Source organism: Mesocricetus auratus, unplaced genomic scaffold, assembly GCF_017639785.1.
Source record: "Mesocricetus auratus isolate SY011 unplaced genomic scaffold, BCM_Maur_2.0 Super-Scaffold_100010, whole genome shotgun sequence".
In the NCBI taxonomy this organism is placed as follows: Eukaryota; Metazoa; Chordata; class Mammalia; order Rodentia; family Cricetidae; genus Mesocricetus; species Mesocricetus auratus.
This window is the reverse complement of record NW_024429194.1, coordinates 63532128-63557924: the sequence shown is the minus strand read 5'-3', so window position 1 is coordinate 63557924 and position 25797 is coordinate 63532128. Positions and strand designations below refer to the sequence as shown.

The following is a 25797-nucleotide window of genomic DNA, read 5'->3' as shown; positions in this document are numbered from 1 at the left end:
CACTATGGCAACTGAACTGAAAGAACAGGAAGGAGCCATTACTGTGATTTGGTGATAGTTCTTCAGACAACTTAAAGCTGGATAAAGAACTTCTGAACTTTTGGGTTCATTAAGTGAAAAACCAGCATGGCTCAGGTAAAAAGTTCACTCTAGAGTCCTCCTTCAAGATCATTCACTGGGAAGCCTGTTTGCAATGTCACTCTTGAATTCTGCCTTAGTCAACAGTATTGACCATCCCCAGTGAGCCGAGTTCTGTATTAAACACCAGGGGGAGATCTAGAGGAAGGAAAGGAGACAGGCCTCCCTGCCTTCAGGGAGCTTCCAGTCAAATGAAGGAGGTAGGCTATATACCGCACCACAGGCACTTATGGGCCATTGGCAAAGCACCTTGTACTCAGTGTACTTCTGGTACGTGGAGTACTTGGGCATAAGGGAGCGAGTAGTCTGGTGAATGCTTCATTTGTTTTTCTTTTTCAACAGGAATTTTATTGAGCTCCTGTTCCATGCAAGGCATTGTGCTTGGAATACAAAGATGAATAAGATTGTCCTTGTCCCCAGTAAGCTTCCAGGCTAGTTGGGGGGAGGGGAAGGGATGGAAAGACAGTCTGTTATTTATTTTTTTATATTCACAATGCCTTGCATAAAGGGCTGGCTGTAGCAGAACTTCTGCATCTGTTGATTTAAAGGTATTTGCGATGATGAAAGAATGTTGCTGCAAGGTGGTACTTCTGCCTGGATGGTAAAAAGAAAATGAAGCTTGAAGGATGCATAGAATTTGCTAGATAAATAAGCAGACAGAGGCTTAGAGTCTGGGGAGATGCGATGAGGTAGTCAGGGGACAAAGGATTAAATGGGGCATTAGGGAGACTGGGTTGGTAATGGTGGGTGGGGGAGCTTGTTTTCTGGAGAAGTCAGCAGAGTGTGACCCAAGGGCATGTTGTGCCTTCCTGGGGAATTAGGTGTTATTCTGTAGAGAGTGGGAACTCCATAAAGAATGTTAGACAGCAGAGTAATGTCTTCAGAAGATAGTCGCTGTCAAGGTGGCAGCTAGATGGCAGGACAGGATGGCCAGAGGGACTGATTGCTTTAGTCTTCTGAGTGAAAAGCTGCGTGCTTCCTTGAGCTTTCTCTGAGGACACCTCTTCCTCTTGCACCAGTCTCACCAGGCCGGCAGCCTGATTGTGGTGGGGTTGGCTCTCCTCCAAGAGCTGCGTCTCGAGTAGCTTCCTCCTCCGGGGCAGAGTAGAGCCTCTGGATCTCGTCCTTCTTTGTCTGTGTGCAGCTAGGTTCGCAGCATGGGGTTGACTGTCCTGCTAAAGCATTTTATTTACATCAGTCTCATTCTCCTTGACCCTGTGAGGACAGGCATTCTATTCTGGCAGGCATTTCACATTTGAAGGAAGCAAGGCTTCAAAGGTAGAGACTTGCCCAGAATTACACAACCCCAACAGCAGAGCTAAGATTTTTAACTTTGGACTATCTTGAGCAGGAAAAGTATATGTTCTAGAGTACTAGTTCGATAAAGTCAGTTCAAGAACTGTGGTGGTAAAAAGGGGTTATTTCTTAAAGCACACATGTTTAATTAACTTTTATTAAACTTTGTGTAGAGCACACATAAATAAACTAAATTGGGGGGCGGTTGCAGGTATGGTGGCCAGCCTGGTCTACAGAGTAAGTTCCAGAACAGCCAGGGCTATACAGAGAAACTAGAAAAAACAAAATAGGGACTAGAGAGATGGCTCAGTGGTTAAGAGCACTGACTGCTCTTCAGAAGACCCTGGTTCAATTCCCAGCACCCACATAGCAGCTCACAAGTGTCTGTAACTCCAGTTCCAGTGACTCCAACACCCTCACACAGATAGATCTGCAGGCAAAGCACCAATGTATACAAAATTAAAAATAAATTATTTAAAAAAGAAAAACAAAAATATATAGATGAATAAATACATAAATGGCCTAAGTGGTGAAAAGAAATTGCATATTCAAATCCGGAATCCAGGTGATTGCTTTTTCTGTTTGCTGTGACTGACAGCACTTAGGAATTTAAAATCTAAAGTGAGGGCCGGGCATTGGTGGCGCACGCCTTTAATCCCAGCACTTGGGAGGCAGAGGCAGGCGGATCTCTGTGAGTTCGAGGCCAGCCTGGTCTACAAGAGCTAGTTCCAGGACAGCCTCCAAAGCCACAGAGAAACCCTGTCTCGAAAAAAAACCAAAAAAAAAAAAAATCTAAATGAGAAATAACCTCATAGAAAATGTAGTTGGCACCAGAAAGGTCTGCCCATTTGAAAGTTGCTTTGAATCTGAACACTATTGGGGGCCATACTGGTTAGTGGTTAAAAGCATTCCTGCTCTTCCAGAAGACCCAAATTCAGGTCACAGCACCCACATCAGCCAACTCACAGCTAACTTCAGCTCTAGGGGATCTGACATCCCCTTCTGGTCTTGGGCACCTGCCCACATATGGCACATGTGTGTGTGTGTGTATACACACATAAAAAAAGGTAGTAAGGGTTGGAGAGATGGCTGAGTGGTTAAGAGCTTTGGCTGCTCTTCCAGAGGACCTGAGTTCAATTCCCAGCAACCACATAGTGGCTCATAACCATCTATAGTGAGATCTGGCCTGTAAGCAGAACACTGTACACATAATAAATTAATTAAGGGCTGGAGAGATGGCTCAGAGGTTAAGAGCACTGACTGCTCTTCCAGAGGTCCCGAGTTCAATTCCCAGCGAACACATGGTGGCTCACAACCATCTACAATTCAATCTGGTATATATGTAAAAAAATAAATAAATCTTTTTAAAAAATTAATTTTTAAAAGGTAGTAAACAAAATCTGTTCTCTCCTCTCTCCCTTCTCTTTCACCACTCCCTTCCCTTCCCCCAATAAAACTTCCCAAGTAAAAATAAATAAAAATAAAAACCTAAAAGAGTGGTCAGCAAGATGGTTCAGCAGATGAAGGAGGCTGCTGTCAACCTGAATTAGATCTCCAGAAGCCACATGGTGGGAGAGAACCAACTCCTGCAAGTGGTCCTCTAACCGCCACTGCTAGCGGGAGCACACACACACAAAAATGAGTAGGTAAAAGTAATAAAAATAAAAGAATTGGGAAGGAAGACATTGCTAGGACTCCGATTTCAGTGGGTCAGACAGACCTCATACCTGCAGTTAAAGCTCAGAAATACACTAGGTTATATGTAGCCACACACATTATTGGTACAGTATTCACAAGCGTTCGTACTAACTTGATCTGTGTTTCGTTGCCACAGGATGCAAAAGGGCAATAGTTCTTGGTGAGACAGAAAAGACTTGAAGGAAGCAAGGCTTGACAGTGAGGGAGTTATTCCCTGGAGAGAAGCTTTTTGTTGCTGGGTGTAAATGGTAGATGTGTTGAGGATAGCAGCTTGTTTTTGTCCTGCCCTGCCAGGTGACCTGACACCTCATCTCCTTTCAACTTAGGCAAGTCTTCTGGCTTGTGAAGGACTAGCAGGTGTGAGTTTGGTTCCCACTGCAGCCAGCAAGAAGATGATGCTGAGCCAGATTGCCAGCAAGCAGGCTGAAAATGGCGAGCGGGCAGGTAGCCCTGATGTGCTGAGATGCTCGAGTCAGGTACAGCACTTGAGTCCTTTGTGGCACTTGATGGTCGGGTGGCCCGAGCTCTGCCAGGAGGCACCAAGCTGCAGTTCCTCCCTGCTTTGTTATGGTGTTCTGTTTAGGGAAGTGAGGAACTAGGATCCCAGGGGGGAAGAATGAGTGTGGGTGTTTGGAGAGCTAAGGAAGGTGCTTGTACCTACAAACTACACCAGGAAAAGCAAAGAGGAAGTGGATTGAGGAAAGGAAGCAGGTGGTTTACTCTTCTTTATAAACTGTTAACAAACAGCATTTGGTTTCTCATCTTGTGTTCTGAAAAGGACGGTAAGTTTAGGTTTGATTTGTCTTCAAAGGGCCACCGAAAAGACAGTGATAAATCCCGGAACCGCAAAGACGATGACAGCTTGGCTGAGGCTTCTCATTCAAAAAAGACTGTTAAAAAGGCAGGTAATGGGGTTAGCCCAGATTCATGCAGTTTGGTAATGGGATCACCTCCTTTTCTTATCATGGTGACTCACGTCTTCCTCTAGTGAGTTTGTGCCTTGATTTCATCCAGGGCCACTCTGACAGTCGCTGTTCACCCTTGCTGACCATTCTTGGTACAGGTGGGGAGTGTGATGTGTGCTCTTGTAGCAGGGCAGGCCAACCCCAGTTTACTCATCCTGGGTATGAGCTGTGGCAAGACAGCTGGCTCACCCAGTCCATCTTCCTCCCTTCCTGGCTGTTAGTCTAAGGGATATTACAGGAGACAGCACCTTCCACAGTATCAGAGAGCTTCTTGTCTAGCAGCTGGAATTGGACCCAGAGTAGAATAGTCTCTAGGAAGAGGGCAGAGAGATACCTCTATGACATGCCTGATTGTTGCCCCCAGGTGGTGGTAGTGGAACAAAATGGCTCTTTTCAAGTAAAGATTCCCAAAAATTTTATTTGTGAGCACTGCTTTGGAGCTTTTAGGAGCAGTTACCACCTCAAGAGGCACATCCTTATCCACACGGGTAAGTCTCTTATCTGTATTCAAGCTTGCGTTCAAATGAGGAGAATAGCCTGTAGCTTGTATTCCAGCCGGGTATGTTTTCCGGGAGAGCAGAGGATTAGTTGAATGATGCAGAGGGATTGCATGGCTTGAGGTTTGCTATCTCTGAAACCAGCAATTTTACATGTTTATGATCACTAAGGGGTCTGGAAGACAACTGGAATGTGTAGTCCTACCATAAATTTCTCTTTTTTGCCTCTGGGTCAGGTGAGAAACCATTTGAGTGTGATGTATGTGATATGCGTTTCATCCAGAAGTACCATCTTGAACGCCACAAGCGTGTACATAGTGGTGAAAAGCCTTACCAGTGTGAACGATGTCATCAGGTAAGGTTTGCCTGTCATCCCCCTGGAACAGCAGCACACATAAATTTTTCCTTCTCCAAGAAGTGGGGCCAGGAGCTAGTAGGGGTGGTGGCGCACGCCTTTAATCCCAGCATTCCGGAGGCAGAGGCAGGAGGATCTCTGTAAGTTTGAGGCCAGCCTGGTCTACAGAACTACACAGAAAAATCCTGTCTTTTCCTGGCTGACAGAGGGGCCTCCACAATACGGTTAGCATCTCAGAAAGAGGCTCATCTCTGGCCTTATGGGGCTAATCATGGGGAATGCTTGTTAGAATGTCATATTACCATTTATTTTGATTTGAACTTTTTTGTTTTGTTTTGAACTTTTTTGTTTTGTTTTCCCTGAGACAGGGTCTCACTGTGTAGCTCTGATTGTCTGTCCTAGAACTCACTGTGTAGACCAGGTTGTCCTCAAACTCACAGAGGAGTTCCTATTCTATGCCAGGTACTTGTGAGAACAAACAGCATAGAATTTGCGTTCTGGGCATGTTTTGACCTCATTATGTCCTTAGGGTATCTGTTTTGTCCTCATTTCACATAATGGGGAAATTGAAGTTCAGGAAGTTAACTTTCCGCACACAGTAGGTAACAGTACAGCTGATGTTTAGTCCAAATTCAAAGCACCTGCACTGTGGAGGAAGTGATGTCATCTCTGGGGGGGGGTCCGGTATCTGATCTGATGAGAGTGTAAGTGTGAAGACCAAGTGAGACAAGAACAGCAGATGGGAAGTGATATCACCTGACATTTCCTGGACGCTCCGCTTGCTCTCAACACTGAAGTCCACAGTTTCAGTGAGTCTCAGAATCTAGGATGAGAGCTGCTGCTGATGGTGATGGCATGTGGCCCTAACCCATTGTCCAAGAGGCATCCTCTGCTGCCATAGAAACTTTGAGACCAGCCCACAGTGTAAGCTCCTGTCACAAAGCCAAAACACTAGAATGCAACACCATGAGGGAGCTGAGTTTGGTAGTACACATTGTAATCCTAGCTCTCAGGAGAGGCAGAGCAAGAGGACAAGTTCTAGGACAGCCTCAGTTAAGCAGCAAAGCCTGTCTCAAAGAAACATAAGATTTTCCACCCTGTTCTTGGGCCCAAAAAGTGTACACATCTTAAGATAAATATGTGGTCCGATGGTGGTGGTACACGCCTTTAATCCCAGCACTTGGGAGGCAGAGGCAGGTGGATCTCTGTGAGTTTGAAACCAGCCTGGTCTACAAGAGCTAGTTCCAGGACAGCCTCTCAGTGGTGGGTCTTGCCAAGTATGCCCTCTCCTTGGGGTTGATCTCCATTCTGGCAAAATAAACTAATATTTGATGAGTGAAACAGCTACACTGTGTTGCATGCTTTTAACCTGTTCCTTGAGATAGACAGGTTTGGGGCTATTAGGTAATCTGCCCATTGTCACCTGACTAAATGATAGAACTAGCATTCCAAGCCCAGGCCCTCTGCTCCAACATTGGCTTGTTGTTGTTAACATGTATTATTGTGTGTACATAATACAGCAGAGGTGTGGAGGTCAGAGAAACTCCTATTATGTTGGTTCTAGAGGTCAAACTCAGGTCATCAGGCTTGGCAACAAGGGCCTTTACCTGCTGAGCCATATCATCCTCTCCAACTCCCCTTTTTTGAGATGGGGTCTTAGGTAGTCCACACTGGCTTCCAACTTTATGTGTAACCAAGGATGAGCCTTCCGCTCCCAAGTGCTGGAATCAAAGATATGCACCACCATGCTCAGTTAATAGGGTATTGAATATCACATCTGGGGCTTCATGTGCACTAGGCAAGCACTCTACCAGCTGAGCTGCATCCCTGACCCCTAGAACCTGCATTGGTTCTTCTGGTTTGTTTGAGACAGGGTCTGTCTACATAGCCCTGGCTGTCCTATAACTCACTATGTAGACCAAGCTAGACTTGAACTCACAGAGATCCACCTGCTTCTCTGCCTCCTGAGTTCTGAGATTAAGGGCGTGTACCACCATGCCCAGCAGCATGAGTGTTCCTCACCACTAAGTGCGCCTACTATGCAGATGCGGAGGGAACAAGAACATAGCATAGCCTTCTCTTCGAGGAAGGAACCTACTAACAGATGACAAATATCTCTTGAAGCTTAATCCCCCCCCTCTCTTCACAGTGTTTTTCTCGGACAGACCGACTACTCAGACACAAACGAATGTGCCAAGGATGCCAGTCCAAGACATCTGATGGGCAATTTTCTCTATAGACACAGGAGCCCTAGGTGGTGGGAGTGATGAGAGGAGTCCACCAAAGAGCACACCCCTCTCTACTCTGATGGTCCCACCACCGCTCCCTCTGAACCTGTCCCCTTCCCAGAGGAGTGGCCCCAGGTGAGCAGAAGACAGCATCCGAGGACAGCGGCTCCAGAGCCTCAGCTCTGTAAATAGTCTGTGACTATGCGTATCTCGGGAAAGTTCCTACGGCGTTCCTGGGCAGAAGAGCTGGTCCCTGAACCCTTAGCTGAGGTCATAGGTAGGGACTCAAAGGTACAGGACCAAGACTGAAGTGTTCCCACAACCTTGGACTGGAACTGGCAGCTGAAATGAAAGGACTGAGGAGGGCATTTGTTTGCTCTGCTCTTGTTTTTGTTTGTCCAAAAGCAATTACAGCAGGTAAACAGGGGACACAGGTAATCTGGAGACGCAAAGTCCTTAAGCAAAGCAAGGACTGTGGCTGGTCCAGCCGTTTTTTGTTACCGTAGGCCTTTGGTGTTCCACAGCCCTGTTTGGAAGAAAATAGGACCAGGGCTGGCAGCTAAGCTTACTTGGACTTCTTATACACTGTGAGGACAAAAGGAGAAAGGGGGGAGGCTGATGGGGTTGGACAAGAAGAGGGCATACCTTTTTATCTCCTCAGGAAGAGCAGTGTTGTGCCCATGGGTGTCCTCATGGTTTGTGCACCACCGATGCCTGGCGGGGTCAGCTCAAGTGCCTTTTGGAGGAAACTTGGGTGGGGTAGCCCTGCAGCCTTTTGTTCTGGGCAGTCGGTCTTGGTCATGGTTTGTGGCTACCTCACTGTCCTTGACCCTAAGACCAGGCAGCAGTTGAACAGGGAGTTGTGGGTGTCAAAGTGGGCTGTCCCCACTTGTGCCATCTTAGAACAACCAAGAGTAGTGCAAAGTTTGCCAACAACTGTTAGAGGAGCAAGCTGGTGGCCCTGATGTGACTTGTGTGATAGAGCCCCTCCCTGCCCAAGTCCTGTGACTGTATCCCAGTAGTTGGAGTGGAAGTCTGGTCTTCAGTCCCAAAGAACATGATTTTGGCTTCCTCTTTGATAGGCATCCCTAACCAACACGGTGGAGGCGGAGGGCTGCAGCAGAGGAAGGACACCTGATGTCTGTTTTATTATTGACCTTACTCTGTTCCAGACCACCATCTTGTCTACCCTGAAAAAGTGACGAGGTGTGTGTCTCTGTCTGATTTGTCAGTGCTGTGTGTGTTTGCTTGGAAGGGATGAAAATTGTTGAGCCAAATTTATTCGGCCACCAACTTAGAGGACAGAAAGCATAGAGCAGCCTCTCTGCCCAGACCGGAAGGGTGCCTGCCTCCCACAGGTTGCTAAGAACAAGAAAACTGAGGGGTTTTGTTCCAGAAGGATTTTGGGGTTTTTGTTGTTGTTGTTGTTGTGTAGATGGATTGAACAGTGTGCTGCTTAGAGTGTGTCTAAGCCAAGGCTTATGGACATGTATGTTGTAAAGTAAAATAACTCCCTTCCCGATAAAGAAAGGATCCTCAAGGGAGGTTTTGAGATTCCATTGAGCACTACCCCACCCCAGGGGACCTACTTCAGGTGTAATCATTGAGACTGACTTGAGCACATACACAGCTCCGTAGCTGTGAGTAGGAATCAGAGATGGCAGCCTCCAAGAAGTCCTTGCCTAGCAAAGAGGGCCGGGCAACAACATACTATTGGCTGTGGCCTCTTCCAGTGTGTTGAGGGACGGTACCTCATACCTCTCGGGTTGAAGTACTTCAGGGAAAAAGAAGGGAAGATGTTGCAACCTTCAGTGTGACTCTCACAACACCTGAGAGCCTTGGGTGAAGTGTCTAGGGACTGCTCACTGCCGTGTGTTCTAGCTCCATGCTGTCCTACTGTTTGACACGCTCTAGAACCTGCACCTCAGTGCTTATCCACCATGTGGCCCTGCTCATTTTCGTGCATACAAAGCAGATCCTTTCCAGTTAGAGGGTTCTGCTGGGCTGGGATTTTTCTGTCATTCAACTCTGGAAAAGGATACATTGAGAAAGATACCCTCCCTGAAATGCTTTTGGGAGTGGGAACCCTCCCTGCTGCTTGAAGATGACCTGTTTGTGGGGAGAGGTAGAACAGTGACCCATGTTTCTACATGTATGAATGTATGTACTGGGTCAGGTGGCCCTGCAGACCTTGGCTTCCTCCTGAGTGGAAGCTGGGAGGAAGAGAACTTGGGAATGTATGTACAGATGATTCAACCAGAACCACACTGCCAAGGCCTGGGTGTGAGAATCTCAGACTGGCAGTGTGGTTGAGAACAGACAGGCTCTGGGGTGAAGAGTAATAGGACACCCAAGGGCCTAGGAACCACATCTCTACCCCAGGGAAACCAGAGACAGCTACAAAGGCTCCTGGGCCTGACGCTGCTCCTCTTCTGAGGTGGCATGTTAGCACTGGACAGATGTCTCAGGTGTGTGTAGAAAGGGGAAACGAAGAGGGGGCAGATGCTCAGATCAAAATGTGAATGTGGGTTTGGATGGGGAGAGTCATTGCAGTCCCTGGGTGGGCGCCTGTCCTTCCATCCATCCCCACCAGCCTCCTGTCACCACTTAGCTACTGATTGTGCTCCATGGCTTGACACGGAGGCTTAGATGAGTGGAGTTCCGCCACAGTGTCCCTCTCCCAGTTCCTTCTGCCTCTGCTGTGGCCCTGGGCTTTTATCTTCAATTCCCTCCTACCATGCTCCACTTTTTTTTTTTAAATATACTTATTTTGCTATGGGGGAGGGGACTATCAAATGAACAAGATCACTTTTAAATGGTAGTTTTTATAAGATGTTATAAACTTGTATCTTTTTACCATTAAAGTGCAGTGTATGTTCCTTCGTGATATATTTAGGATATTTAAATAAAATGAATGGCGCTTTTCTACATTCCATCTCCTCTTTGAGAAGACTTGATTTGTTGGGGACACTTTATCACCAAAGGCCAGAGTGGTTTTAATAGGCTCCGTTTCTATGTAACCACACTACAACTTGTAACAGAGCAAGCTACCCTGTTAAAACATCTCTCCATAGAGACACAACAAGTAGAAAAAAAAGTAATCATTTTTGCTGAGAAAAGGGCTCTCAGCAGCCTGAGAAGAGGGGGTCTGACTCCTGTCTAGGTAAGGTCCCTGAGAAGGTGGTAGATAACTCCAGCATCAGCACCACCTAAGAAGAGGGGGTCTGACTCCTGTCTAGGTAAGGTCCCTGAGAAGATGGTAGGTAACTCTCTAGCATCAGCACCACCTGAGAAGGTGGTAGATAACTCTCCAGCATCAGCACCACCTGAGAAGGTGGTAGATAACTCTCCAGCATCAGCACCACCTGAGAAGGTGGTAGATAACTCTCCAGCATCAGCACCACCTGAGAAGGTGGTAGATAACTCTCCAGCATCAGCACCACCTGAGAAGGTGGTAGATAACTCCAGCATCAGCACCACCTGAGAAGGTGGTAGATAACTCCAGCATCAGCACCACCTGAGAAGGTGGTAGATAACTCCAGCATCAGCACCACCTGAGAAGGTGGTAGATAACTCCAGCATCAGCACCACCTGAGAAGGTGGTAGATAACTCCAGCATCAGCACCACCTGAGAAGGTGGTAGATAACTCCAGCATCAGCACCACCTGAGAAGGTGGTAGGTAACTCTCCAGCATCAGCACCACCTGAGAAGGTGGTAGATAACTCCAGCATCAGCACCACCTGATATCCATTGGCCCAGGTGTTCCCAGGTCACACAACAGAAACATACCTGTCATCCTATGACCTGAGACCTGGATTAGGCAATTTTTTTTTTTTGGCTTGGGGTGAAGCAAAATGAAGGCTGTAGTCTGAGGCAAGGCTTTATTGTGGAAGAACCCCTCATGAGGTGAGGAATAGCTGCAACCGTGGGAAGCAGCCCTCTGACAGGCCCTGCCCTGTTGTTCCCCACTGTCCTCAAAAACAAGAATCCTAAGTGAGTGCTGCCTGGGTCAGAGAGAGGGATCAGGACCGTTTGTCCCTTGGAAGCGGGGGTTGATAGTGGTTGTGATGGCACTTTGGTAGAGAGGATTGTTGTCCTGTGGGAAAACATTGTGAACTGTAAGGAAAGTAGCAGACTCTCCCCATTGCCTAGTCCTGTGAAGCCAACTTAGAACTTAAGTCAGATCCTAGAAGGCCCGGTTATGCTGAGGGAGGGACTTGGGTGAGGGAAGCAGAAAGGGAAGAGAACCCACAGGGAAGGAAGTAAGGAAAAACCCGGCCCATGGCAGGAGTAGCTGGTCTCACCTGCTTCCAGTTGAGTTGCTGCCTCTCCTTCTCAAAGCGGCTGTACTCGCGGCGATCATAGACTTCCACAGAGAGCCGATAAGCCAGGACTAACCCAAGTCCCACTGCCACAATGCCACCTATGCAGGCCAGTATGGTGGTACGGGTGTGACCTGCTCCCTCTGGTGGGCCAAGGTATAAGAGCTGATCCACAGTTACCTAAAGGGTGTCCAGCCTCCCCAGCCCTGTCACTAAAAACAGGACCCAGCAGAGCCCAAGGTTGTCTTCCTTCCCGGGACCTTAGTCTCATCCCCTCTCCCTTTACCCTAGGTGTGCAGCTCTGCTTCAAACCCATTGCCCTTACATTCATTCACATCCCTAGTTCTGAGGCTCTGCGCACTTACTCTCTTGGGGTCTCACTCTCAGTATGACTCCATCAGCCACATTCTCCACCAGGAAGAAGAACAGCTGGTTGTCGAGTGTCCTCTCTTTGCACCAGCCATCATCCAAATTAGGGACCAAGGCCATGGTCACATTCACATCGGCACAGGCCATGCTGCAATTGGCTGCCAGGGGGCCAGTGCCAAAGGCCCCACACTCTGCACAATCCCTGTCCAGTGAGCGTCAATGAGTTCCCATCTGGGCAGCTGTTACCTGCTAGCCCTCCCACACACACCCTCAAGGTGGCAGGCAGGAGCTCTTAGCAAGCTCACTGTGCCCCAGCTCCCAAGATGAAAGACCAGAGGCCTCACCTGTATTGCTCACATGGTGACTTGCAGCCGAGGCACTGGTCACACAGGACCCCATAGTAGCCATCCTGGCACTGGCAACGGTTGCATTTGCAGTGTCCATGCCCGCTGCAGAGCCCTCCTTTGGGACTGACGCAGCTGTCCACATTCTCGCTGCACTCGCATGCTCTGCCCGTGCGGTTGGCGTGACAGTGACATACTCCACAATGGCAGTGTCCAAAGCCTGAGGAAGAACCATGCACAGTGTGATCACCATTCTCACACACAGTTGGACCAGCATGCCACTATAGGCCATCTCAGCATCTAAGTGCCCTAGGAGGCCCCTACTTTCTCCCAAAGACTCTAGGTACCTCCACAGAGGATGCCCTCATGCCGTTCACAGCTGGCATCGTCACACTCGCACAGACGCCCAGAGCTCTGACCGCTGCAGCTGCAACGCCCACACTGGCATCGTCCCTTCCCACTGCACAGGGGCCCTGTCCCATTGGGGGCTCTGCAGCCAGATTCCAAATCTGGGGAGGACAGTTCGGCCTCAGAGCACTCACATAGCTGACCAAGGCGGCCAGGGGCACAGCTGGGAGGGGAAGCAGAGAGAGATGGGTCAGTTTGACCATGTGGCCTGTCTCTCAGGCTCTAGGCCAGTGATTCTCAACCTGTGAGTCGTGACCTTTGAGGGTCAAACCTTTCACAGGGGTTGCTTTAGACCATGGGAAAACACAGATATTTACATTCATAACAGTAGCAAAATTACAGCTGTGAAATAGTAACAAAAATAATTTTATGGTTGGGGGTCACCAAAATATGAGGGTCATAGCATTAAGAAGGTTGAGAAACACTGTCCTAGGCCCATGTTCTCAAGGGCGCTGGAAACAATAGCTGGAATAATACTAGGATATATTAGAGTGCCAAGGGTAGAGGGAGGAAAGGATGGTGGGATTCTGGTCAAGATGAAGGCCTTGGCGTATATGGGAAGCTTTTTCGGGGATGGAGTCGTAAGATGTCTAGGACACTCCAGGAGCCAGAAAGCAAAGGAGGGGAAAATAGAGGGTCATGGAGCTAAAGGAATGCATAAGGCCAGCCCTCACCTGCAGATCCCACATCGAAGGTCCCCCTGGCCATCGCTGCAGTAGGGAGCGTGGGGCTGGGTGTCACTACAGTTACAGTCACACAGTGTGTGTAACTCCACAGTTAACTCCTCTGAGAAGCCAAGGGCCCAGAACCGTAGGAGATGGGGCTCTGGGAGGCAGTGAGTGACTTGAAGAGTAACCCAGAAGTCTACCTGAAGATAGGAAGACCAGACAAAGCTATACACACTCTCATGTGTGCATATACACACACCCTAAGCTATACACACCCTCATGTGCGCGCGCACGCACGCGCACACACACACACACACACACACACACCCCTAAGCCCACTGACCATGCAGTAAATTAAGAGTGAGTGGAAGCCCACTCCTCCTCTCCATGACTGCCCCCATATATTTCCCTGCTTCTGTTTCCCATTTTTATGTATCGATCCCTGCTGGCTGATTCTTACCGTCTGGTTAACGCGTACATTACTGCACTGTCCCCGGTCCCCAGCCTCACCCTCCCTCTTCTCGGGACCCGTACAGTGAGATTCAAAAGAGATGTTGACTCCAGGAGGCAGTGGGGAGTGTTCCAGGGTCACCGTGGACGACAGGCTCTGTGGAAGGGAAGGAGGAGGCAGCCATGTGACAGCAGGTCCCCCTCCCAGGAACCCCACTTTCTACCCTCTTAGCCGCTCCTAGTTCTGCTTATATCTGGCTCTCTTGCAGCCTGGGGCTCCTCCCATCCTTCCAGCTAGAAGTCATTTCTGAAAGAAGGACCATCTCAACACTCGGGAGGCAGAGCAGTCGGATCTCTGTGAGTTCAAGGCCAGCCTGGTTTATAGAGCTAGTTCCAGGCCAACTAGGACTGTTACACAGAGAAACCCTGTCTCAAAAAAAAAAAAAATCAGCCGGGCTTTGGTGGATGCCTTTAATCCCAGCACTAGGGAGGCAGAGGCAGGCAGATCTCTGTGAGTTCGAGACCAGCCTGGTCTACAGAGCGAGTTCCAGGACAGCCTCCAAAGCCACAGAGAAACCCTGTCTCTTGGGGAAAAAAATGACATGAAATTGAGAGGGAAAAGTGGTGGAGATGTAACAGAGAATTAGAGGGACAAGAATGAGGCAGTAGACTTGATCCAAACACATTATATATGTGTAAATATTAAATATGTTTTAATTTTTTATGTGTATGGGTGTTTTGCCCACATGTATGTTGGTTGGTTGGTTGGTTTTGGTTTTTCAAGACAGGGTTTCTCTGTATTGTTTTGGAGGCTGTCCTAGAACTCGCTCTGTAGACCAAGCTGGTCTTGAACTCACAGAGATCCACCTGCCTCTGCCTCCCTAGTGCTGGGATTAAAGGCGTGCACCACCAATGCCCGGCCCACATGTATATTTGTGCACTGTGCATGCAGTCCCCATAAAGGCCAGAAGAGGGCATCAGATGCTCTGAAACCATATTGATGGTCAGTTGTGAGCCAACATGTGGGTGCTGGGAGCCAAACCCAGGTCCTCTGGAAGAGTAGCCATTGCTCTTAAAAATTGAGCCATCGCTCCGGTTCCCCTTAAATATTCTTTAAATTATTAAAAGAGATAGACTTATGGCTCAGTAGGGGATTGGATATAGCTCAGTGTCAGAGTTGTTGCCTAGCACAAGCAAGGCCTGAGGCTCAATCCTCAATATGGCCAATACTTACATTTACGATGTGAGTGTATGAACTGCTAGACCATGTGCAAACTAAGGAGGGCTGTGAAATGGTAGAACTCAAAGCGATCATGCCCTCTTAGTTATGCCCTGTCTCCTGAGGACCCCTGCCCCCACCCCTTGAAGCTCTCCCCTCACATCGTAAGCATCCATGATGAGCTGCACCACATTGCTGGAATCTTCGCTCAGCTCCCCAACAGCCGACTTGGGAATCAGCTGGCTCAGCTCCTGCATTGTGAGGAGGGGAGGGAGATATGGATAAAGAGAATGGGTTCCTGGGGGTCTGGAAAGAGTTTCATGGGAAGAACAAGGTCGCACCTGATAGACAGGCAGGGTTGCGCCTGTAACAGCAAATATAGGCTGGATGTTCGCTGCGGTGAGAGCCTGGGCTACTTGACCCACAGAAGGGTAGTCCTGAGGTAGGGAAAGGAACAGGTGACTGTCGCTTGTCTCCCTTTAGTGTGCCACAAACTACCAGACCCAAAAAAAAAGAAAAAGTAGCAGGAGCCCTGAAAGATAGACAGACCAAGGAGGTAAGAGTGAATGGAGCAGGTTTCTTGCCAGGGCATCTGGGGACACAGAGAAGATGACAGTATTACAGGGTGGTTTCCAGTGAGGAGTATAAGAGTCTTGGAAGAAGCGATGCTGCTCAGATGGGGAGGAGGATTGGGGCAAGAGAGGACTCACAAACTCTGCACTGTGGATGTAGAAGCCATTGCTGTCCAAGTGGCAGCGCCCATCACTGGGCATGAAAATGCCACCCAGTTTCCCATCCCCAGCTGTGTGGAATGTGTCATCTGAAGTGAACACCAGAAGTCGGGACACATTTCTCCAGCCAATCTGCTCCTGAGGGGAAAGGAGGCAGCCTATATACCTGGGTATGGCACTTGAACCATCCCAGTAAAAGAAATTGTCGGGATCATTCTACATCAGTTTGTCTGCCCCCCTGTCTCTAATTCCCTGCTCCAAGCTCTCTGGACCCCTTCCCCATACAAGTTGGCTGTTAGTGGGGGCTCTCTTGTGATTTGGGGAAAGTGCCTTTCTCAAGATAAGTAAACTATTTAATCCCAGCACTGGGGAGGCAGAGGCAGGCGGATCTCTGTGAGTTCGAGGCCAGCCTGGTCTACAAGAGCTAGTTCAGGACAGTCTCCAAAGCCACAGAGAAACTCTGTACCGAAAAACGAAAAAAAAAAAAAAGATAAGTAAACTAGCCAGGCTACCAGATAACTGTCGAGATAAACGTGCAGACCAGTGAGATGATAAGAATGTACCCTCTGATTATGCAGCACACATCCATCACGGGCAGAACCTGCCCCAGACAGCTCTTGCCACTCAGACCCTCACCCCATTTCCTCACCTGGCAGAGGGCAGCCTGCAAAATGGCGTCAAAGCCGCCTTCAGGTGAGTCCAGGTTGCCAGAGACATTCTGGCGTCCCACCTCTCTCTCAAAGGCTTGAGCATCCCCAGTGAGGGACAGCACATGGCGAAAGCTGAAGGGCGGCTGACACCGCTCCAGCCGGCTGGGACACGGGTGCTGAAGCTTGGAGGGCACTGTGCTTACAAACGGCAGCACTGTTTTGTCCACGAAGGAGCCGAAACCTGAGAGCAGGGAGCAATGAGGCTATTTCAAAGGTCACAAGGCACCAGCAGGATGTAATAGTCACTGCTAAATCCTCAGGAGAGCGCACCTAGAAGGCAGGGACCCGAGCCTGGCAAGGACAAACTGGCACCACCAACTTAAGAAGGTGCACATGGAGGAGATGAAGAGGAGGACCCAACGGGGGCAAGCCAGGCTTCCTGGAGGTGAAGGAGCCAGGGTCAAGGGTGTAGGAGCAGCAGGAGACAACAGAAGGGGAGCTTTTGAGCAAAGGGGGAAAAATCATTACAGAATGTGGAACAGAAACATTTTATCTATGTTGTTCCAAAGCCAGGTGGGCAGCTGTCTGTCTGAATCGTCTCTTAGATTCTGAGCCCTAGTTAGCCCTCTGTACAGCAGGAGTCCTCCTATGGTCAACCCGAAATTCCTTGAGCTTACACCTAGAGTGTCTCTTGGAAGAGATGTCAAGATCCAATGGCCTGATTGGGTCTTAAACACTCGGAGAGTTTAAGGCGATGGTGGAAGCTAAAAGCAGCGACCAGGGCTGGTAGGGTCTGAGTAGTGAAAGCTCACTCACCTATGCGCACAGAATGGGTGACCTCTTGCAACCGGACCAGTAAGGCGTGCCCGAGCTGGCGCACGCGTTCCAAGTCATCCTTCATTGAGTAGCTCAGATCCATAAGGTAGTACAGGTCCACCGGGTATCCCGCCGCTCGAAGGAAGCGGACCCGGAGTTTCTGTGGCTCCCCTAATGGAGAAAGGGGAGGCTCGGCTCAGCAGCCTAGTGCATTCGAGGCCCAGTCCAGACTGCCACTCTCCCAGTCCAGACTGCCACTCCGCGCCTCCCGAGACCGACCTGGTCGCAGTGTGACCCGGACACGTTGCGGGGCCAGCTGGGTGGCCCCCTCGCCTCGGTCTCCCTGGCTGAGTGGCTTGTCTTGCAGCACCTCCTGGTGGCCGCGTGGCTCCTCCAGTTCCTGCGCGGGGCACCCGCGGGCCAGCAGCTCCTCTCGCCGCGCACAGCGCCTTTCCTCAGCCTCCCCCGAGGCGGTGAAGTTCTGTGCCCCAGGAGGAGGTATATTGGAACCCCAGCCCCCACAGCCCTTCAGCCGGACTGCCAACAAACACCACCCTGCAAACACTGCCACTTGCAAACACCTGACCACCCGCTCAGCCAGCTTCCCTGAGCCCTGATTTATTCTTACGGTCCACTTCCCTCCACAGCTACTGTGGAGCATAGATGATCCCTTCTTCTTCACCAAGTCCCACTTCCTGTAGCAGCTCCCCCACACACCTATCCCTATCATCCACCCCCACCCACCCTCACCCATCCCTACCTCCCCATCCCCCCACCCATCTCATGATCTCAACTCCCCTTTCCTGCAGCCTATATCCCCTCTCATTTTAGAGCCACAGACTTCCTGTTGAGATCTCAGAGACCTCAAGGCTACAGAAAAAGTCGGTAGTCCAACTTCCCCAGCACGATCAGATCAAAATGGGAAGGGGGGTCAGTCACACCCAGTTTCTGGGAAGGAAGAGGATAGAGACAGAAAAAGGCATGCATGCAAACGCGTGCACGCATGCACACACACACACACACACGTCTGGTGCCCTGCACTGACTAGGAAGCCGCAGGGGAAGGAAATGGTTAGGGTGGCTTCTCAGTGGGCATGGGTGCCAGCCCCTCGTCTAGGGATTGGAGGAGGTATTCACAGACCAGCGGCTGTCCACCCTCTTTAGCTGCTGCCTAGGACCCCTGCGTCCCTGCCTCCCACAGAGCCTATGTCTTACAGTTTCACTATCACTAGTTTCTTAGGCTCTCCCAACAGCTGCAAATATGGCTAACTATGAGTGTGCCCTATCTCTTACCAAATCCTGAACTGATCTAACTCTCTATCTTCCTGTGAGAGACACTGCTGCTCCTGAGCCTCTAAAGCTCCTCACAGAGAGCCGCCTACTTCTGTTTCTGCCTGTCCTGGGATTAAAGGCGTGCACCACTATCCCTGGCCTGTGTTTAATTCTTATTTCTCAATGTGTGAGATGAGACCTTTGGGAGGTGTTTGGGTTTAGTCACGAGTGTGGGACCCTCATGATGAGCTATGCCCTTTAGGATGTGACAGCTGGTGCTGGAGAGGTGGCTGCATGCTTGAGAACACTGACTGTTCTTTCAGAGAACCCAGATTCAGTTCCCAGCACCCACACGGTAGGTCACAACTAGTAACTCTAATGCCAAGATGTCCAACACTCTCTTCTAATATCCACTGGTGCCTGCACACACATGGTGCACATTCACACACTCGTGCACACACACACACATAAACATAAAATGAATGAATATCTTTTAAAAGAACTGACAGCAGGCCGGGCGGTGGTGGCGCACGCCTTTAATCCCAGCTCTCGGGAGGCAGAGGCAGGTGCATCTCTGTCAGTTCCAGGCCGGGCTGGACCGATAGCCTCCAAAACAATACAGAGAAACCCTGTCTTGAAAAACCAAACCAAAGCCGGGCGTTGGTGGCGCACGCCTTTAATCCCAGCACTCGGGAGGCAGAGGCGGCGGATCTCTGTGAGTTCGAGGCCAGCCTGGTCTACAAGAGCTAGTTCCAGGACAGCCTCCAAAAGCCACAGAGAAACCCTGTCTCGAAAAAGAAAAGAAAAAAAGAAAAAAAGAAAAACCAAACCAAAACAAACAAACAAAAAATTAACTGACAGCAGAGGGCCCCCCCTCCCCAAACCCCAACTCCCATGCAATAGCATAGCAAGAAGGTAGCCCATCTCTTAGCCAGGAAAAATCCCTCCAGAGAGAACCAAATGAGTCAGCATTTTGCTCTTGAATTTCCCAGTCTCTTAAATCACAAGAAATATGTTTCTGTTATTTAAGACATTCAATGACATTTTGTCACAGAACACTTAACTGGTCAATACATATATACATAAGGGACATTCTCCTCTGAGCTCATGGGTCACAGGTTCTTTCATATATTCACAGAAACTTACACACACAGTGTGCCCAAATTCAGTCACCCTGAGACAGAAGAGTATACCCAGAAAGATCGCAAATATGCCCACACAACACACATGTATGTGCAGGCTGTACACACACACACACACACACACACACACACACACACACACACACACACACACACGGCTCCAGGGCCACAGACACATCTTTACCAGTTGCTTGCACCACGCACAACTGGGATGTGAGAGGATGCACTTGTGGCAGGAAGCAGCTGGCTGGCAGGACCCAGGCTGAGACAAGTCGCTGTGTCCCCATTCCGTGGCCTCCTCTGAAGATGTGACCCTGGGGTCTGACTCACTCTCACCTCCCCACAGAAGTAGCAGGAAAACAAGAACGGCTGATGAATCCACCATGGTCTGCAGTAGGATATAAAGACAGACACGTGCGTGAGCCCTCAGGGAGGGCCGGAGCTCGAGTCCTCTAAACTTAGCTTGTGGTTGCCGTGCTGAACTACGCCAACTCCATGTCTGTCCCCAGGGTTTCACATCCCCCTATGGACTCAGCAGCTTTTTCAAAATGGTGGGAAGTGACAGGTACCAGGCAGGGAGGGGGCTCAGAGGCCTGTGTTCCTCTGTATAGACTTCGGGTGCCCAGGATGGGCAGGACGGCAGAGACAACTCAGTGGTTGAGGGCACTGGCCGCTCATCCCGAGGCCGCCCTCCCATCCTGTGCTCCATTCACAGCACCCACCTGGCATGCAAGCTCACAACTGTCTGTAACTCCAGTTCCAGGGCATCTGATACTAATGCACATTGAAATAAAAGTTAAGTAAATTTAAAAAAGAAAGTTCCTCAGAGAATGCCATTAAAAAAAAAACAAAGTCATTAAATGAAAATAAAATCTTTTTTTTAATGGGGGTAGGGGATGTGCACTGTTTTTCTAGAGAACCCTCGTCCTGCTTCTAGCCAACTTCAGGCAAACTTCAACAACCTGTGACTCTGTCTCCAGAGCATCTGACCCCTCTTGGCTCTGTGGGCACTTACACTCATGTGTAAGTACACACACACACATTTTCTTCAAAAAGCCAGAAGCAGTAGCACTCGGGAGGAGGCAGTGGCAGGGGGAATCTCTGTGAGTTTGCAGCCAGCTTGGTCTACAAAGCAAGTTCTAGGAGAGGCAGGACTACCTGGGAGAGCTCTCTCAAAAACAAATAAAAAGGGAGGGAGGGAGGGAGGGAGGGAGGGAGGGAGGGAGGGAGGGAGGGAGGGAGGGAGGGAGGGTCTGGAGCAGTAAAGTCACAAATCTTGTCACACCAACACACCAAGCGGAAGTAAAGGTAGAATCAGATGGGGATTACCAGACTCTGTCCCATCCAGATCCTTCACTGGCTCCACAGCATGTCACTCACTCCCCTCCCACCCCACTCCACCTCAGTCTACACATCTGTAAACTGGAGGAATAATCTGATAGCTTTGAAGTCTGAATACAAACACAGAGAATGGAAGTAAGAGGGATGGGTTGGGGGCAGATGAGGGAGTGTGGTCGGTCGGGGAAGGTGGTCCCACACAGTAGACACAGCAGTCAGAGGAAGAGCTGTTACTAAGAAGAAACTCTTGTTGATGTTGGAATTTGTATTTCATTTTATTATCATGTCTATGCACCATGCCCTTGTGCCCTTGGAGGGCAGAAGAGAGTGCAGATCCCTTTGAACTGAAGTTGTAGATGAGCTGCCATGGGAACCAAAGTCCTTGAGAAGAGCAAGTGCTTTTAACCATGAGCTGTGTCTCCAGCCTGATATTTCCAGGTTAGTTTAGTTTTGTGTTTTATACTTATTTGTTTAAATGGTAGCGGGGAGCAGGCGCATGTCAAAGCATGTGGGTGAAGGCCAGATGGCAACTTGTGGGACAGGTCACCAAGCTCAGCTACACATCCTCTTTACTTACTAAGCTAGAGCTCCAGTTGCTTTTCTAGTATTGCTTTGTTTTGAGACAGGGACCTGACTGACCTGACCCTCACAGTTTAGCCCAGGCTGGGCTTGAACTCAAGGCAATCCTGCTGCTTTTCCCTTTCAGGTGTTAGGAGTACAGGTGTGAATTGCCACACCCAAGTCAAATTTTCTGTGGCTGGGGGTGTAGCTCAGTAGGAGAAAGTGCAACTCTTTGTGAGGTACTAGATTACACTGCAAAAATTAATTAATTAGTTAATTTTAAAAATTGAATAAGCCTGCTGGGTGGTGGCGGCAATCCCAGTACTGGGAGGCAGAGGCAGGGGGATCTCTGTGAGTTTGAAGCAAGCCTGGTCTACACAGTGAGTTCCAGGACAGCCAAGGCCACACAGAGAAACCCTGTCTCAAAATAAAAAACAAAAATTGAACGGGCAAGCTTTTACTGTGATTCAAAAATATAAATGTTGGATGTGGCAGTGTGTACCTGCCATCCCAGCATTAGGAGGTTGAGGCAAGAGAACAGGGGTCTGAGGCCAGCCTAGACTACATGACACGCTATCTCAAAAAAAGTTTTAATTGATTAATTAACCAAAAATAAATAAAGCCTTCAAGGCCAGTCTGGTCTATACAGCAAGCTCTAGGACAGGAAGGGCTACATATAGAAACACTGTCTTGCAAAATAACTAACTAACTAACTAAATAAATAAATAAAGCCACATCAATCAAAATAATGTGGTACCAACATAGAACTAGGTGTATAAACTGGGCGGTGGTGGTACACACCATTAGAACTGGCACTCGGGAGGCAGAAGCAGACAGATCTCAGTGAGTTCGAGGCCAGCTGGTCTATTTACAAAGTGAGTTCCAGGACAGCCAGGGCTACACAGGAAAATCTTGTCTCAAAAAACAAAAACCAAACAAACAAACAAACCCCCCCAAAACAAACTAGGTGTATGAATTAATGGACTAGAGTTGAGACTACAGGCCAGTTGTGATGGCATTCAGGAGGCAAGAGGCAGAGGGAATCTCCACAAATTCAAGGTCATCCTTGTCTACATAAGGACTTCCAGGCCAGTGGGGCTTCATAGAGAAATCCTGTCTTTAAGAAATTAAATTAAAAGTCGGGTGTTGGTGACGCACACCTTTAATTTCAGCACTTGGGAGGCAGAGGCAGGTGGATCTCTGTGAGCTCAAGACTAATCTGGTCTACAGAGCAAGTTCCAGGACAGCCTCCAAAATAATACAGAGAAACCCCGTCTTGAAAAACCAAAAAAAAAAAAAAAAAAAAAGACATGTGCCACCACCACCTCACCTGTCTTAAAATTCTTAATTTAATTGAGAATAAAGAATTTCCAAGCCGGGCGTTGGTGGCGTACGCCTTTAATCCCAGTACTCGGGAGGCAGAGGCAGGCGGATCGCTGTGAGTTCGAGACCAGCCTGGACTACCAAGCGAGTTCCAGGACAGCCTCCAAAGCCACAGAGAAACCCTGTCTCGAAAAACCAAAAAAAAAAAAAGAATTTCCATATAAATTCCCATTGTATGGGGGTAAACTACGTAGCAGTTAACCAGTCCTGTAATAACGGGCATTGCATTCAATTATTTGGGGTCTAATGAATGTGGTTCAATAGTACAGCCTTGCCTAACATATTCAAAATCTCTCATTTCAATTCTCAACTCCACATAAAAACTTAATAGCTTCTTTTTAGGGGATTTGTTCTTTTATCTTATATGTGAGTATGCTCCTCCATGTATATATCTTTGCACTACATGTGTGCTGATGCCCTCAGAGGTCAAAAGGGCATCAGCTCTCTTGAAACCAGAGTTATGGATGCTTGTTAACCAATATGTGGATGCGGGGAATCAAACCTTGGTCTTCTGAAAGAGCAACAAGTGCTCTTAACCACTGAGCCATCTTTCCAACCTCAAAAACTTAATAGCGTCTAATTGGTCAGTATTACAAATAACGACACAGAAAAAAACACATGCTCTCATCACATCACACGTGTGCAGATGACTCTCTAGGAACCCTCTGGAAGATTTGTAGGACCAGCAGGCAGCCATCATTTATTTGCAACATTGGTAAGGGTTCATAATGCAAGCTCCCTAGGAAGTGTGTTCCCATGGTCACCAGCATCATCATACAAGAGTCTGCCAGAAAGTAGCCTGGGTCCAAACACAGGTACTCACGTTCTACAGGGGGTCTGGGGAAGGGTGGGGTACTGAGCCGTTGAACACCCCATCCTGCTCACAACCCCATGTGACCTCAGGTGGGTGTAGTATGTATGTTACAGAGCTTCTGCTCTCAGGGAGAGGCTGACCCCAGACTTAGCCTCAGCGAAACCTCAGACCTGCGTGCTCATTGTGCTGTGGTCAGAGAGGCTCGAGACTCTGCAGTACCCAGTTTAGCTTTGACTCATTTCATAGATAGGGTTCTGCTGCCACCCCCGTTCCCAAGACAGAGACCCCAAGTCCACTCATCTCTCCTAAAGGGGTTCTGAACTTATGCATGGCCTCCCCTCCCCTTCTCAGTTCTGTCCCCTTTGCTTCCTTGGCAATCTTGCCACCTGCATTTGTCTCTCTCCTTGCTATCATTATTATTATTTTCATAGCACTCTGCTGTTTTCTCTGCTTCACAGTTCTTTTTCTCTCAGAGATGAAAAGAACTTTCCACCTCAGGCCCCTCCTTGCGAAGAAAGACTGAAGCCGTCCAGCAAGGAGCCCCCAGGGTGCAGGAGGAGATCCATGGATTAAGGCATCTCAAGACATTTGGCTGGGGGAACTCGCTCTGTAGATCAGGCTGGCCTTGAATTCACAGAGATCTGCCTGCCTCTGCTTCCCAAGTGTTGGGATTAAAGGTGTGAGTCACCATGTTCAGCCCTAACCAAATAATTCTGGACTCAGTTGTCATACCACTATACCCCATAATGACTCTCAATCATTGGTATGTTTTGCCTGTTATGATTCCTTATTAAAAGTTTTTAGGTTGTGGGGGATCAAGTTCACTCAAGCTTCGCCAGCTCATCAATAATTAAGTTACGATTGTGACTGTGCTTTGACAGTACTAACTCTATTGGGAACACAAGTTTCAGTAGCTCCAGAATGTAGAGTCTATCTATGGCCAAGGTACCAAGTGGGAAGAATCCTGGGCTATGGAAAAAGCATGGAGCTGCAAGGACAGCAGCCAGGGACAGGACATCAGGCTGGTGCAAGCTTTGGCCCAAGGAAATCACTCACTGATAGCATCTCGGTCCATCTCCTTCCCTACCTCTGGCTCCACTAGAAACTAATGGATGAGCAGCAGGAGGCTGTGATGCCAGAGAAGGAGATAATGGGGACCACAGGAATGCAGAAAGGGGCTCAGAGCCTTTCTCGAGACTGGACAGGGCACTGGAGAGTCCGGGTCACAGCCTTTTCCCCGAGAGGCAGGGAACAAGAGGGCCTGCCTGGGTGAGGAGAGGAGGCGGGTGGGCTGGTGCCCTGGTGGTACTCACAGGTGCTTTCGGAGCAGCTCTTCCTCGGTGGTGACAGTAGCAGCAGCCTTTGTGTACAAATCTAGAGGCTACAGAGGAGGAAGTGACACGCCCTGGGGTGGGGGACTCTGGGAGGGTGGAGCAGATAGGAGTGGGCTGGGTAAAGTGAAGCCCTAGAAGATCCCCATCTACTGAGCATCCCTCCTGTGCTGAACTATCAAGTTACACTCGGGCTCACAAGAACCACATCAGATAGCGGCAGCGCCCACACCCCTGCTCCCCTCCACCCCACAGGCACAGAGATTGAGGCTGGGAGACCAAGGAGAGACCAACTTTGCAAAATGTCACACAGGTAGCAACGAGCTGGGCTGTAATTTAAACCCCTCCAAAATTGATGATCTCTCCAGTCCCCATAGAGGAAGGAGCCACTCAGGAAGAGATATAAAAGCAGACAGTACTGAAAAGGAGAGGACTGAGATGTGTTCCTTTAGAAAACCCAGGGACCACTGGGTTGTTGTGATGGCTAAAGAAACAAACTTCCGCCTTGGGGCCCATTAGCCATCTGTCTCTGACTCCAGTCCCTAGAAGATAAGTTTACAGCAGCCCTGACTCAGTGACCCCCTGCCCAGCCAGGAATGTGCAGCCATGACCATCTACGTTGTTATGACAGGACTAACTGCCCTTTTGCTTCTGTTACCTGCTTATGTGGATGTTCAAGGACTATTTCGAGGTCCCCTTGACCACCTAACCGTGGCAGAGAAAAACAGCTTGTGCAGATACTCAAGGTCTTGTGGTCTTGTGGTTTTCACCTTTAAAAATCCATCATCCCAGCCGGGCGTTT

The 25797-nt window shown here is 49.0% G+C and overlaps 2 protein-coding genes across 7 annotated transcripts; one reads left to right on the top strand and one right to left on the bottom strand.

Moving 5' to 3' along the window:
* On the top strand, positions 1–10112 carry Znf740 (zinc finger protein 740). 6 transcript variants are annotated; one of them, XM_040753747.1, is made up of 7 exons: positions 6–135; positions 219–338; positions 3459–3608; positions 3944–4033; positions 4462–4585; positions 4831–4949; positions 7099–10112. In XM_040753747.1, the coding sequence occupies exons 1-7, from the start codon at positions 127–129 to the stop codon at positions 7186–7188; spliced, it is 702 nt and encodes a 233-aa protein (XP_040609681.1). In that variant the 5' UTR covers positions 6–126; the 3' UTR covers positions 7189–10112. The 6 variants fall into 6 exon arrangements, with proteins under 6 accessions (XP_005067355.1, XP_040609681.1, XP_012966654.1 ...); XM_040753748.1 differs by lacking the exon at positions 219–338 and adding an exon at positions 481–557 and having other exon boundaries at positions 15–135; XM_013111199.3 differs by lacking the exon at positions 6–135 and adding an exon at positions 481–557.
* A 933-nt stretch (positions 10113–11045) lies between these two features.
* Itgb7 (integrin subunit beta 7) lies at positions 11046–25061 on the bottom strand. Its single transcript, XM_005067299.4, has 15 exons — positions 24978–25061; positions 19753–19956; positions 17435–17636; positions 17156–17326; positions 16339–16580; positions 15669–15827; positions 15300–15395; positions 15120–15209; positions 13750–13896; positions 13296–13489; positions 12561–12784; positions 12214–12433; positions 11866–12071; positions 11483–11643; positions 11046–11274 (listed from the first exon to the last, which is right to left on the bottom strand). Exons 2-15 carry the CDS (start codon positions 19951–19953, stop codon positions 11188–11190), a joined length of 2400 nt encoding a protein of 799 aa, XP_005067356.1. The 5' UTR covers positions 19954–19956; positions 24978–25061; the 3' UTR covers positions 11046–11187.
* Between the last annotated feature and the right edge of the window lie 736 nt (positions 25062–25797).

Coding starts and splice junctions, on each gene's coding strand:
- Znf740 (XM_040753747.1), top strand. Junction 4,586..4,830: donor GCACATCCTTATCCACACGG/GTAAGTCTCTTA, acceptor CCTCTGGGTCAG/GTGAGAAACCATTTGAGTGT. Junction 4,950..7,098: donor AGTGTGAACGATGTCATCAG/GTAAGGTTTGCC, acceptor CTCTCTTCACAG/TGTTTTTCTCGGACAGACCG.
- Itgb7 (XM_005067299.4), bottom strand. CDS start 19,953: ATGGTGGATTCATCAGCCGTTCTTGTTTTCCTGCTACTTCTGTGGGGA. Junction 17,637..19,752: donor GTGCGTGGTGCAAGCAACTG/GTAAAGATGTGT, acceptor CCTGGGGCACAG/AACTTCACCGCCTCGGGGGA. Junction 11,644..11,865: donor GAGAGTGAGACCCCAAGAGA/GTAAGTGCGCAG, acceptor TTGGCCCACCAG/AGGGAGCAGGTCACACCCGT.